The sequence below is a fragment of the Podarcis erhardii genome (assembly GCF_964252035.2).
Source record: "Podarcis erhardii genome assembly, chromosome: 9".
Taxonomy (NCBI): domain Eukaryota; kingdom Metazoa; phylum Chordata; class Lepidosauria; order Squamata; family Lacertidae; genus Podarcis; species Podarcis erhardii.
In genome coordinates, this window is record NC_138512.1 from 26061357 (window position 1) to 26074403 (window position 13047).

Sequence of the window (13047 nt, forward strand, 5' to 3'; positions counted from 1 at the left end):
GAGATGAGCGCTGCAACCCCAGAGTCGTCCGTGACTGGACCTAACAGTCAGGGGTCCCTTTACCTTTCTATAGAAACAAAGAGCTTCAGGTTCAATGCTGGCAAGAGGGTGGGGAGGGGAATAAATCCTTTAAAAAGTGAAAGCCACCACACTTCTTGTCTGAACTCCTTTATTTAAATAAATATAAATATAAATTTAATATAAAACTATTCACATACAAAGGAGAGCACCGAACAACTCTAATTCGGATTATTATTATTATTATTATTTTCCATTTCATATAAAGATCTGTACCAAAAAAAGAAAGAGAGTCTCAGACAGTATTTTTTCCCCAATTCCAGTTTCTAAACTTTTCCCCACAAACCCTGGAAGGAAGAAGGAACTGATATTTTGGGGGAGGAAGAAAGAGAAAAAGAGTTTCTCCTCTCCCACCCCCTTCAGAGGGGAAGGCAGAACTGTGTGTTAACTGGGAGTGGAGGGCGGGGAACAGCCTTGCAGCTGTTTGTGTTACATTATAAATACCGTTTCAACTGAACGTTCATTTACATTCAACAAAATCTAGCACTAGGCCCGTGGACAGAGCCCTTAGGAGTCTGTTCTTCTTTGCAGAAGGCTCCGCCGGCTCAACTTAGCTGCCTCTGCCTGCGATCGCCCGTCAAGAAGTCCAAGGGGAGCCTTTTCATAAAGGGGAGACCTTGTCTTCGTTAGCCGAGGCCGGCGAGAGCGACTCTTCGTCCTCGGACCTGGAGTAACGTCCCGGGTTGCCGGTGCAGCTGCAGCCGCCGTGCGGATTCCTCTGGGTGCCTTTGCCTTCCTTCTTGTGCTTCACCCTCCGGTTCTGGAACCAGATCTTCACCTGCTTCTCGGACAGGTTGAGGTACGTGGCGATCTCGATCCTACGCAGCCGGGACAGGTACATGTTGGACGAAAACTCCCTCTCCAGCTCCAACAGCTGCGTGCTGGTGAAGGCCGTGCGCATCCGCTTGCCGTTTTGCAACTGGCTGGCATCCGAGCCTCCTGCGGGGGGGGGGGGAGGTGGAGAACACACACACACACACAAAAAGACCCAGTTAGCAACCGACAGAAAGGAAATGCTAAAATGCTGGGCCTGAGCCCTGGAATATGTTTCCAAAACCCGGGCTGAGTCCTGGAATAAAGAACCAAGTGCAACACAGAGGGAGCCTTTCGCTTGGCCTGGAATAGCTACAAGTAGGGTGGCTCCCCCAGCAATCCGCTGAGAATTTGGAGTCACTCGTTTTAGGAAAATGAAACACGAGGTCTTTAACTAGAAGCGCTGGAGCACCGAACATTGACTAGTTTGATCCCAAAAAAACAGGAGACATCAGAACATAATACTGTTAGAGCCCCTCTGGATCATACCAAAAGACCATCAAGACCAGCACAGTTGACTATGGGAAGCCTGCAAACTGCGGCAGTGCATGAGGAAAATACCCCACCCCCTTTTTTGTTCCATAGCGACTGCTGTTCACAGACATGGAGCCTCTGTTCCTTGAAGTGGGATAGGCAGCCATGATGCCCAGTAGCCACCGACAGAGCTGTCTTCCGTGACTCAGTCTCATCCCCCTTTTCAAGCCATCTTAACCAAAGGTCATCACCACGTGGCAGCAAATTCCACAAATTTATCAGGCACCTGTGCAGAATGACCCTGTGATGGAACGACAGTCCATCCACTCTGCTGGAAGGCTCAGAATTCTAGCACTATGTGTGGCAATTTATTTCTGCCCAAGCAGCTAAACCAGGTGGAAGCCAATGTAGCCTTTCCTCTTCACCTTTGCCAGGTGAAACCGAAACTCCAGAAGCTTGCACACTCCGCGGTTGACTGATATCACGTTATTATTTTACTCTAAGGAAGTGTCAGGAAGACTGCCTGCAAGCCACGCCTCTGGACTGGAAGTCCTCCTATCCTAATTTCTTCTTCTGAAAGTAGTAGTTACTCAATGGTAAGTGGTAACCATCTGCTCCAACTGTTCTTAAATGAAAATCAAATTGCTGCATTGGCCATAGCTGAGCCCTACTTTCAACTGTTAGACTTCCTCTGGCTCGCTCGAAGCTTTCAGAGAGAAGAGCCTACTTCTTTTCAAGTCTCTCTAGTTGGAAATGAGAGGTTACAGTTCTACACCTCGTCAATCTTTGCTTCGTTTTATCCGAGAGGGAAGAACTCTTTTATGCCCTTCTTGGCAGCAGACCTTTACAGTATTATTATTTTTTACACCTTTGACAAGCACACGAGAAGCAAAGTCAAAGTGTCTGCTCGAAGGAAAGGCGCGCGCAGAAGGATACCTTTCAAACTCTTCATTCTAACTTCGGTATTATTAACTCCAGTTAGAAGGAACCGTTCAGAGGTTCCAGTTTATGCCTGCATTGATCCGGATCATCTATGCGGATTGCAGAAGCCAGTCCCAATGAGCTGCATGCACCTAAAATCTACTCAAAGTAACCCTTTGTCCTGATCCTGGATTGCAAGTGTAGACTAAGAATCTCAGAGCCGTCTTGTTGGACTCTGGTGCGCAGCTAAGATCAGAATAGGATCTTCCTCGAGCTATTGCCTCTTTTCATTGACTGGCTGCAAGCCTTGATTGGCTGAGGTTGCTAAGGATCGCAACGTGGGTCAGATCCATCCTTCACATCCGTGTCTCTGAGAAAACGGTCCATTCTAAGACTGAATGTGCAACTCGTATCCGTCAAGCCTATTGCTCCGAAAAAAGCACATTTCACAGAACTTATCGTTGATCCGGTCTGAAGGTGTAGGCTCAGACTGGGATTCTCAAGCCAATGGGACTACTCGCGAGAGAATGGCTTGGGGTTTGCCGCTATTCTCATAAGAAGAGGCGCACCCCGTAGCTTGATTCTGGTTCAGCCTGTGACATACACGCGCTCTGCTCCATTCAGAATCAAAGACACGCATCTGGCTCTCTTCGGGTTGCTCTGAGTCGGAGCCAGCCCGGCCTCTGCACCTGTTCTCTGGGAGCCATGCAGCTCCATCCTCGCATCTTTCTGACCACTTATCCTCAATTAAGTGGAATACCAATCCTCAAATTGCTTTCTGCGAGATAATCACACTCACGTCAAATCTGGCCAGGAGGAAAGGGAGGACTGCAGTCTATAGGGTGCGGAAATACTTTAGTGCCCACCCGCACCGCCGCCTCACAACATTACCTACAGTATCCAGATCTCACTTTAACAACTTCTCACCTTCGTGTCTAGGGAAGATGAAAAAAGAAGCCCGCTAAACTAACGCGCCAGTCCTCGCACTTCTTAGCTTCTGAATTTCCCCACTGAAGGCCCCCCGGAGTAGAAGAGGTTGAGTGAGTTTAAGAGCCTAGGGCTCTTGATGATGGGCTGATCCTCACGAAGTCAGAGGGGCGTTTAAGGAGGTCCTTGCTCTCCTTGGGAGTCGGAGGGGGCGAGGGTTGCCTTGGAAGGATTTGAGGATGCTTTGGGAAGTCAGTGGGGCTCACTCTTGGAAACGCGTGAGCTGCCAACACCGGCGGGGAGCGGAATCAAATGTCCCTTGTCGGAGTAGGCAAGTGACAGGACGACGGACGGTGGTGGAGCTGGCTTATGGCACAACCCCGTCGGAGCAAACGGAAAGACTCCAGAGGATCATAGAATTGTAGAGTTGGAAGAGACCCCGAGGGTCATCTAGCCGAACCCCCTGCAATGCAGAAATCTTTTGCCCAACGTGGGGCTCGAACCTACGACCTTGAGAGCAAAGATCTCATGCTCTGCCGGCTGAACTGATTACAGCTCCTTCAGGTTGGGGGCTCACACAGGTGCAACCCACAGAGGAGGTCTCTTCTCCCCGCTTAACTCTTTCGGCACCAACCGGTGCGAACACGATCCGGAGCCACTCCGGAAACGAAGGGCTGCAGAAGGATCGCCTTTGGACTCCGCCTTACCTGGAGAGCCGACCTGTTAGTGGACCTGTCCCAGCTTTCCTTTCAACCACCCCGCTGCCCCCTGGATCCCCAACCCCACCTCCCTGTCCCCCAAAGGCGGGACGAGGCGGAGGAAGCTCCTACCCATGCCGAGGCAGTGGAATCGCCGGGGGTCGCTCATGCTGTAGGCGGCCGCTGCGCAGACAGGTGGGTGGCCCAGGGCGTGCGCTGCCGCCACTGCCGCCGCCGCCGCGGAGGCCACCGAGCCGGCTTGCTGCTGCTGCTGCGGGGCTGGCTGCTGCTGGGCATGGCTCAGGCGGGGGCAATACTGGCCCTCGCCGGCCGCAGCGGGAGGGAAGTGGCCCTTGAGGAGCGGGATGGCGGCAGCGGCGCCCGCTCCTCCTCCTCCTCCTCCTCCTCCTCCGGCTCCTCCTGCCGCGCCCGCCCGGGAAGAGGCGTGCAGGTGCGAGCTGACACACAGCGGGCACACGCAGAAAGCGCCGCTCTTGCGCGACGGGCACGCCGGCCCGCCTGCCACCGACATGACCAGCGGCGACGGCACGCCCAGCGGGATGAGGAAGTCCTGCCCGGGGGGCGGGTGGTGGTGATCCGGCAACGAGGGAGCCGGCCGAGCCGGGTCCTTGATGATGAGCGAATCCACATAGAACGAGCGAGACATGGTTGAGGATCGGAGGCGAGCGGGCTGGCTGGCTGGCTGGCAGTGACTCTCGGTGGCGCTCTCTGGCTCTGTGCGCTCTCACCGTGCGCTCTGCGGAGCCGGTCCTCCTGGGGCCGAGTCGCCTCTGCAAAAGCCCCTGGGCGAGCCCGGAAGGTGCTTAAGTCTGAGAGCTGAACAAAGGGGGGCTCTGGAGAGGGCTGGTCTTAAAAAAAAAAACACCATCAACCAACCCCCCTTTCCTTCTCTCTAGACCTCCCCTGGATCTCTCCCCCGCCCCCTCTACTGCGGGTGTGGGGATTTATAGCAACTATTTAACACGTGATGCCTGGAAATCGATGCGCATCTGAGGCTCCTTGGGCTTCCTATTTGGGAGCCCTTTCAGGGGAGAAGCTCTTCCCCCCCCCCCACCGCCTGGGGGAAAAAAGAAGGCAGAGAAAGGAGGGGAGCTTGCTTGGCAAGAAGCGCGTGTGCGTTTCCTTCATTTCATAGGGACTCCAGGGCTGTCGGCTATTCTTCTTCTTCGTCCTCCTCCATCACCAGATTCAGTCGGCAGGCAAAAACAGCAAGTGCTTGGGCGCAAGTTACAAGTTTCCAGTTCGCAGCCCTAAAAAAAAAAAGTCCGATTACCTCTGCGTCTTGGTGGGCCAACTTTGTTTCAACACAACAACCGTTATCTCCCTTATAGGACCCAGCGTTATATCTATTTGGTTCCCATTTTCACTCGTCCTTCATCTTCCATTCGCGTTTTGTTCTCTTTGAGCCCCTGTAAGCCCTCGCAGGTGTCCAAGGCAAGAGGTCCTGCCGCTGCGACTGTCAGGTGCAACGGGACTGTTTTTCCAGAAGAGTCTCTGTTTCCAGGGGAGCAGTTAGGAAATGTTAGACGCCAGGCTTAGTGGTACAGCCTACCACCATGACCACCCTGCCTTGAGATTTATGTTTTATTAGTTCAAAAGATGTTAGCCAGGAGCCCTGCTTGGTTTGGGGCCCGTTCTGCTCCTTCTGCTGAGTGGGGCTCTGGGCTTCTGCCCCGGCTGGGCTACTGGAAGCAACGAGCTCCCCTTTTCTAGGGTTTCAACATAGAGCCCAGCTCCTGCGCAGCTCTCCTCTCCTGCGCTCTGCTCTGAGCATTGGCTCCCATGGACCCTAATGGAAGGCGCTTCTAACTGTTGCTTCATGTTCTTCGCTTCATAGTTTTGAGAACCGTGCCTTAACGATCCATACATACGTAGAAAGCTCTGGTCTTACGATCCATACTTAACATGGAAGAAAGCTCGTCTGAGCTCCGAGGGATTTGCTTCGCTATTAAACCGCATAGGATCGGGTTTGCTTGCTCAGTTAGCGGCTCTCGCGTTTCCACTGATCACAGAATACTGTGTAAATGTAGCGATAACTTTTTGTTGCCATAACCCCAACTATGTAACTTCAAAATGCCGCCTTGCAGCAGCTCTTCCCTGCATAATATGAAGCTGGTTTTAGTATTTTAAACCCTTGCTTTCTAATTTTTAAACGAGGTCACTTTCGCACTTGCGCTCGCTCTCTGTGTGTGCTTGTTTGTATATTTATCCCCTCCTACTATGAGTCTGAATTGAATTTACTTCTCGGTGGTCCAAAATGCCAGTACTCCACCTGCCATTCTGTGCTATTGATGCCTGAGTACCTCTGACTGCAGTCCTATACACATTGTCCCATAAAATTCCGTGCGATTTACTTTCGAGTAAACGTGTATAGCAATATCCTTCTCTGCAACCATAAACACTTTTACTGCGGAATAAGTCTCACTGAGCAACCCTACGACTCCGAATAAGCTTGCATAGCATGGTCGTATAATGTATTAATAGTAGTTTGAGAAGCGAGTTTGTAGCGTGAATGGGAGGAGGAAGATTACAGGGGAATAGAGAGCTTTCTTTTAAAAAGGGGCGCAACTCTTGCTGCAGACCCCACCTGCTCTTCTTACGACTTACACCCCAGCCACTTCCGTCTGTTTCCTATTTTAGGTGCATTTAAAAAAGGGAGGGGGGAGCTGATTCTATTCATTTGGTGACATTCCACATGAAGACTACCCCCACATTGCTTTGCTTTAAATCCTCTGTAAAGCGATACTGGGAACCCGAGAGCCAAGTCAGGATGCAATCCAACGCACACTTAACTCAGTGCGCACAAGTGTCATTGAACTCAGTAGGAATTGGTCAACATTGTGCAGAAGTGATTTTGGTTGGAAGAGTGAGGCAGACTTGCGGCACGATCCTGTGAAATTCAGTTCCGGTCAAATGCGCCTATGATTGCAAACCAAGCCTACTTGTCTGGAGGAGAGTCCTATTGAAACTGAAGCTTCCTGCAGCGCAATCCTAACTGTCCAATCCTATGCGAGTTTCCTTTGGTAGTAATTCCCAGGGAGGTGTGCCTAAGACTGTAGCCTAAGGATCCTCAGTGAATTCAGTGGGACGCCTTATTCCCCCAGTCATTTAGGATTTCAGCCTTCCTTCAAAGTAAACCGCAAAGTTGGTTCTAGGAGCTTTTCTTTTAAAAGCAAGCAAGCAGTGGATTTTGTCAAATTGGCAATTAGTTCAAGGCACAAAGGCTTAAAACTCCTCTGGATGCTTCTGGGCCAAAACGGAAGACTTTCAAGTCAAACTTTGGCGATGGTTGCGGGGCTTCACTCCGAAGCCCTAATGCAAAGAGAAAACGCCGGCCGGAAGGATGCTTTGATCTCCTCCAAGTTCGCCGAGGCGATCAGGCCGAGGGAAATTGGCTAAATGGCGAAAAGGCGCGCTCGCTGATTCCTGAGCTTTTCAGATTTCATTAGAGGACAGCCAGAGACACTTCGCAGCATATTACGCGATTTCCCAATGACCTGTTTTATGGGAGTTTAAGAAGCGGCTTATAGAGTTAATGGAGGGGAGATTGCTGCAGCCTTCTTGAGGCGAGAGCTGCCCATCCATTTCCACTCAACTTGGGGCCGGCAGAAGTCGACAAATTGCCATTGAAAGCACTAATAAAACCATGAATATGTAACCCCCCCACAACCCGAAGTGGAGTGGAGGAGAAACTATCGGGCTGCAATCCTGTGCACACTTACTCAGGAGTCACTTCCACTGAATTCGGTGGCCATTTATCCGAGTACATAGAGGAAAGGATATTACGAGAGAGAAAGACGAAATCAGCTGTGTGTGTTTTGGAGACAACCGGAATCTTTAAAATGTGAATCACAAGACGCTTAAACTAACACGGGTTGAAAAGACAGGTATAATCTCAACCTGTCTCCTAATTTAAGGAGACGTGATTCCTTTCTCCCACCCCACCGCTTAAAAATTGGTATGGATTTCACTCAGTAGCGCAATCCTATACAGTACATACCTATATACAATGGGACTTACCTCCCAAGTAAGTATTATAAGGACTACAGCCTCAGGGACCAGTGGCATAGCGTGGGTTGTCAGCACCCGGGGCAAGGCAAGTAATTTGCGGCCCCTAACCCGTGGATTTGCGCCCCCTAACCCTAACCCCCAGATGTTTCGCCTGGTGCGGCCGCCCCCCCCCCTGCACCCCCCCACGCTACGCCACTGTCAGGGACTCAAAGAGCTTTTCAGAGGGGTTGACAAAAACGTAATTAACCTAACTTAGGGTCCGTCTTTTTTCCACCCGGGTCGTTGTTCTGGACTGGTGGTGGATCCATTAAGTTCGATGGCAGCTCAGCATCCATACCAGCCGATTCCTCCTCCCTTGCGAGGTGGGTCCACGGATCTTCCATGCTCAACCTTTCCTCCCACTCCAGACAATAACGGATTCTTCGGTTGTATTCAAGCCTAAGAAAGAGAAGAGAACGTCGACTCGCAGCCACCGGTACAACATGCAATGGGCAGTGCAATCCTATGCAACAGGGTTTGCATCCAAGGCGTGGGATAGCAACCCAAGCAGCGAAAACCCTCAGCAAAGATTCTTGTGGCACTCACATATTCATATTGAGTTTTCGTGAACTAGAGTCCGCATCTTCAGGTACATGGAATTGTAGCCTCTCTTGGAAGGTATAGTAGTGGACAGAAAGGTAAGAGGTAAACCTATGAGGTCCGTCGATGACATTGACGTGTACAATGAAGGGACCAGTTGCTTTGACAGAAAGACTTAAAGAGAAGACACGATGCGCTTACTGGGTGAGGAAAAAGCTGGCATTTCTGCAGGTCGATTTCTTCAGCTCTTCTCAAATTTCTCTTTATACCCATCTCTTAAATTTGCAGCAAAATCAGCGAAGAATCTTGTGGCAGTTTAGGAACGAACCAATGTATTATGGTGTAGGATTTCGTGGATTATAGACTATACAGTAGTCCACTTTTATCAGTAGCATGCAAATGTTATTCTGTCCCTCCAGTCCCATTATGTGTGTGAGTACACACACACACACACACACACAGAGAGAGAGAGAGAGAGAGAGAGAGAGAGAGAGAGAGAGAGAGAGCTGTAGCTCAGAATAACAGTCCATACATCTGCAGTTTACGAAAGTTTATGCCACCATAACGCTGTGGTTCATCTTTCAGGTGCGCCATTTTTGTTAAAACCACGTTACTGTCTGGCTACTGTGAATGGGATCAAATGATATATGGGCTATCTGGATTTTAACACCATCCCAACCTCAAGGGCTAACGAAAGGCCCTCCGGTTACCCCCTTCCCCAACGTGGCGCCCGCCAGATCTTTTTGGAGCCCCAGCCCCAGCCAGCCTGGCCGATGGATCAGGGATTATGGGAGTTGTATCCCGAAAGATCCCGAGGGCGCCACGTTGGGGGCGGCAGCTCTATGGATTAGGCTCGTCCCTGTCTGGAAGGTACGATGGCCACCTCTGCGGCCGTCGGCGTGCCTTGCTTGCTTGCCGTCGCGTCGTCTCAAGGGAAGGATCGCCGGGTCGTCGGGAGTCTACTTCCTCGTCTGAGGAGGATTTATGGGTGGCAATTAAAGTTTTATGAATTGCAGCTGAGACCCGCGATGCCGCTATTCGAATGCGATTAGGATTCAATTAGAAAGTGTTTACTGGACGGTGGGGTCTCTGGAGGGTAAACAGGCAGCTATTCCAGAAATGTGCTAATCCAAGGTCTTGTGACAACAATTAGGCAACCAAGGGAGAGGCAGGTCAGCGCTGCCGAGGCCTTCCTGCTGCTGCTGCTGCTGCTGCTGCTGGCGGTGGCGGTGGTGGTGGAAAGAGCAAAAGAAAACGAGTTTACTGGACAAGAACGTGGCATTTCCAAAGAGGGCAAGAGAGATAAGCCTCAGACAAAGTTTCTTTCGAGCTGTCGTCCGATCCTTGGGAGGAAAGTCCATTGGGTAAAAGGGGACTCTGTTCCCAGCAGCGCACAGCGGATTGCCACCTGATTTTAGTCCTTGGTCAAGGTTCCTGGTCCTCCTTTAAAGGACCCTTTGCAGTGGATTGTTCCGGGAGGGATGCTTGCGGCTGTCCGGATGCTGCTGGACTCTTTGGAGTCATTTATGCGTGTTTGCATTTCTAGCCAGCCTTTCTACCAAGGATGTGCCTGCAGGCGACTCCCCCTTCTCAAGAATGCCCCCACAACAACCCTGGGAGGGGGAGAGTTGGTGGCTGGCCCAAGGTCACCCGGTGAGCTTCGAGGTCAAGTTGGGATTCGAACTCGGGTCCACAGGGTCCTAGTCCAACACGCTAACTAACCTCGACAACTCGAGGTTGCTCACCACCCTCTGTCCAGACCTCTGCATAAGCACATTTGTGCTTGGAAATCGCTAAAATTACGTCTAATCTCAGACACATTTTCTGTAGGGAGGAAGGCTGCAATGCAATCCTAAGTATCCTTCCTAGTAGTGAGCAAGCCCCACTGAACACAGTAAACGTCAGAGTAAACATGCAAAGAATGGTGTCCTTTCAGAAATGTAGGTCTGGACTGCGAAGTGCATTCCGTGGAATCAACTCATTTGAGGGGAGTGGGGTTTACCTTTCAGAAAACAGGACAAGGATAGCCTTGGTTGGTTGGTTATTGTTGTTGTTGTTACCCCACCCATCTGGCTGGGCCTCCCCAGCCACTCTGAGGACCTCCATCAAAATACAAAAACATAATAAAACTTAAAACATTTAAAACTTCCGAATACAGGGCTGCCTTCAGATGTCTTTTAAAAGTTGCGTAGTTCTTTATCTCCTTGACATCTGATGGGAGGGCGTTCCAACCAGAAGCTGAAATCCAACCAGTTGAATGGGTGTTAGGCTACAGACACGTCTTACATTTAATACACATGACTTCACCCCCCCCCCCAAAATCCTGGGAACTGTAGTTCACAACCCCCACACAGAACTACATTTTCCAGCACCCTTCATCTCAGAATTCTTTGTGAGTAATGATGTACTTTAAATGTGCTGTGCCCCCAGTCTTATGTCACATCCATACGGTACATGTAAAGCACCATTATACCTCTCAGACAGTTGTGGAGAATCCCGGGGAACTGTAGCTGAGGGTGCTGGGAATTGCAGCTCTGTGAGGTCAGCACCCTGAACAAACTACAATTCCCAGAATTCTCCATGACCATGGCATGAGAGTGCTTTAAAAGTATGTTGTGGATTAGTCTCGACTAATTATATTTAGGGAACTTGGGCGGTCTGATATATAAGCCGAGAAGAGGTGAAGTCTCTCCAATGTTTTGCTCATTAACAGGGGAAGCGGAGGATGTGATTTGCCACTTCACTGTCTTCCAATGTGGTAAAGAAGGCAGCGGTGTTTCAATGGGGCTTGTGTGAAAGAATTTATTGTTGGACCGTGAAACTAGCACAGGCGCACTCAAGTTCCCTTGAAACCAGTGGGGGTTAAGAGTAGCTATAAGGGGGCTGGATAGTACAAGACAGGTAAACTTGTTTTTAGTAGGCACACACACCTGCATTTAGAAGGTTTTTTTAGGAAACTCCAGTTCTTTCAGGTAACCTTCTCAAAACTGTATCCAATTAGGGCATGCCTGCGTGAATGAACGACTGCAAGCCATTTTTGCACAACCTCCTTCATTGGCCAGAAAACTGGAGCTTGTGAACTCCTGGGTGGAAATACTGCTTGCGCGTTTCAGCGTACGACCCGATTCAGTGACTCCATTAGCCACGACTAAGAGTTGACTAGAAACTTAGTATTATTGAGAACATTATTTGAAAGTATGCACGTGGGGACCAGGTTTCCTGCAGCTCTGGTTTTAGATGAAAGCAGGTCCCATGGATTCCAGATACAGCAGCCAACTTTGCCCCTCTCCTAGCTGAGCTCCTGCGCTTTCGACGCCCTCAGTCTCAAAAACTCGACGTAGAGAGACGGGTTGGACTGTTCCGTTTCTGCACAAGAGCAGCTCCAGCTAAGGAGCTGACAACCCTACTTCTACCCTGGACCTCACTTCGAAACAGACGCCTTGGGGGCAGCCTTTAGAGAGGAACTTGCATATGGGAACTACGTCCGTGTAAGAAGCGAATTCGAGGGTGTGTGATCAAGCTGCTGGCCTTGGGCAGCCTGGAAATGCCCTCCAGCTTGGAGGCAGCAAGAATCCCGATCAGCATTTGAACCTGTAATTGTTCTAACAAACCGAGTGCAGCGAGAAGGGGAGACGAGAGAGCAAATAAAAACACAGCGATTTCAAAAGCAAAGATATCCCAACCCAGGCGGAATGAATGCAAGGCGTGCGCCCGCATCACATCGACCTCGTTACAATTTTATTTTTCAATAATTCTGTCCGATAAAATTTCATTGTCCATTAAGTAATCCCCGAAATGAGAGCTCTTATGAGCCTATAATGAGCTCTAATTGCCACGACTAGTCGAGCCACGTGGAAGGATTTAGAAGGTATTAAGCGGTTGGGTACAGAGCGCGGGCTGTTACCTTGCCATTACTTTCATAATTCAAGGAGAAAATTAGTCCTTTTAAGGGAAAATCCTTTGATTCCCTTCATTCTGCTCGGGGTGACAGAGTATAGCTTTGTCTGCTTTTAGTTCAAGACAGTGTAACAAATGGGAATGTAACAAAATTGCCCCCCTTTTAAAAAACTTTTTTTTAAGCCAGTGCTGTTCAAAAAGAACATCAGAGACGACAACACACACACACACACACACACACACACACACACACACACACACACCCATCCCTCTGCCTTTCTTCCCTGCAACTTTTAGGATTGGAAATGTGTGTATTCCTAGTCGTGTTTTGCTATCAAACAATGGAAGCTTGGTTTGGGTTTGGGTTTGCGTTTTATTTTATTTTTAAGTATCCAAAATACACCGCCTCTAATACATAAATAAAGAAATCTGAAACCCAGTTTACAAGTGTGTTTGCTTATCACGGCGCTTCTCAAAGCGATCGGAGCAACAACATAACTCTGGGCTAGTAGCTCACTTGAATGAAACAAGGCTTTTCTCGAAGCAAGTATACAGTCCTAAACGCACGTAGTGGACAGGATTAAGGACCATTGAACTCAATGGTGCTTACTTCTGAATGAATAAACAT

General features: G+C 49.8%; 1 protein-coding gene across 1 annotated transcript; it reads right to left on the bottom strand.

The window, feature by feature from the left end:
- Positions 1-679: 679 nt before the first annotated feature.
- Positions 680-5066, bottom strand: GSX2 (GS homeobox 2; the record flags this gene model as incomplete). Its single annotated transcript, XM_081876061.1, has 2 exons — positions 4044-5066; positions 680-1017 (listed from the first exon to the last, which is right to left on the bottom strand). Exons 1-2 carry the CDS (start codon positions 4576-4578, stop codon positions 680-682), a joined length of 873 nt encoding a protein of 290 aa, XP_081732187.1. The 5' UTR covers positions 4579-5066.
- Positions 5067-13047: the final 7981 nt, after the last annotated feature.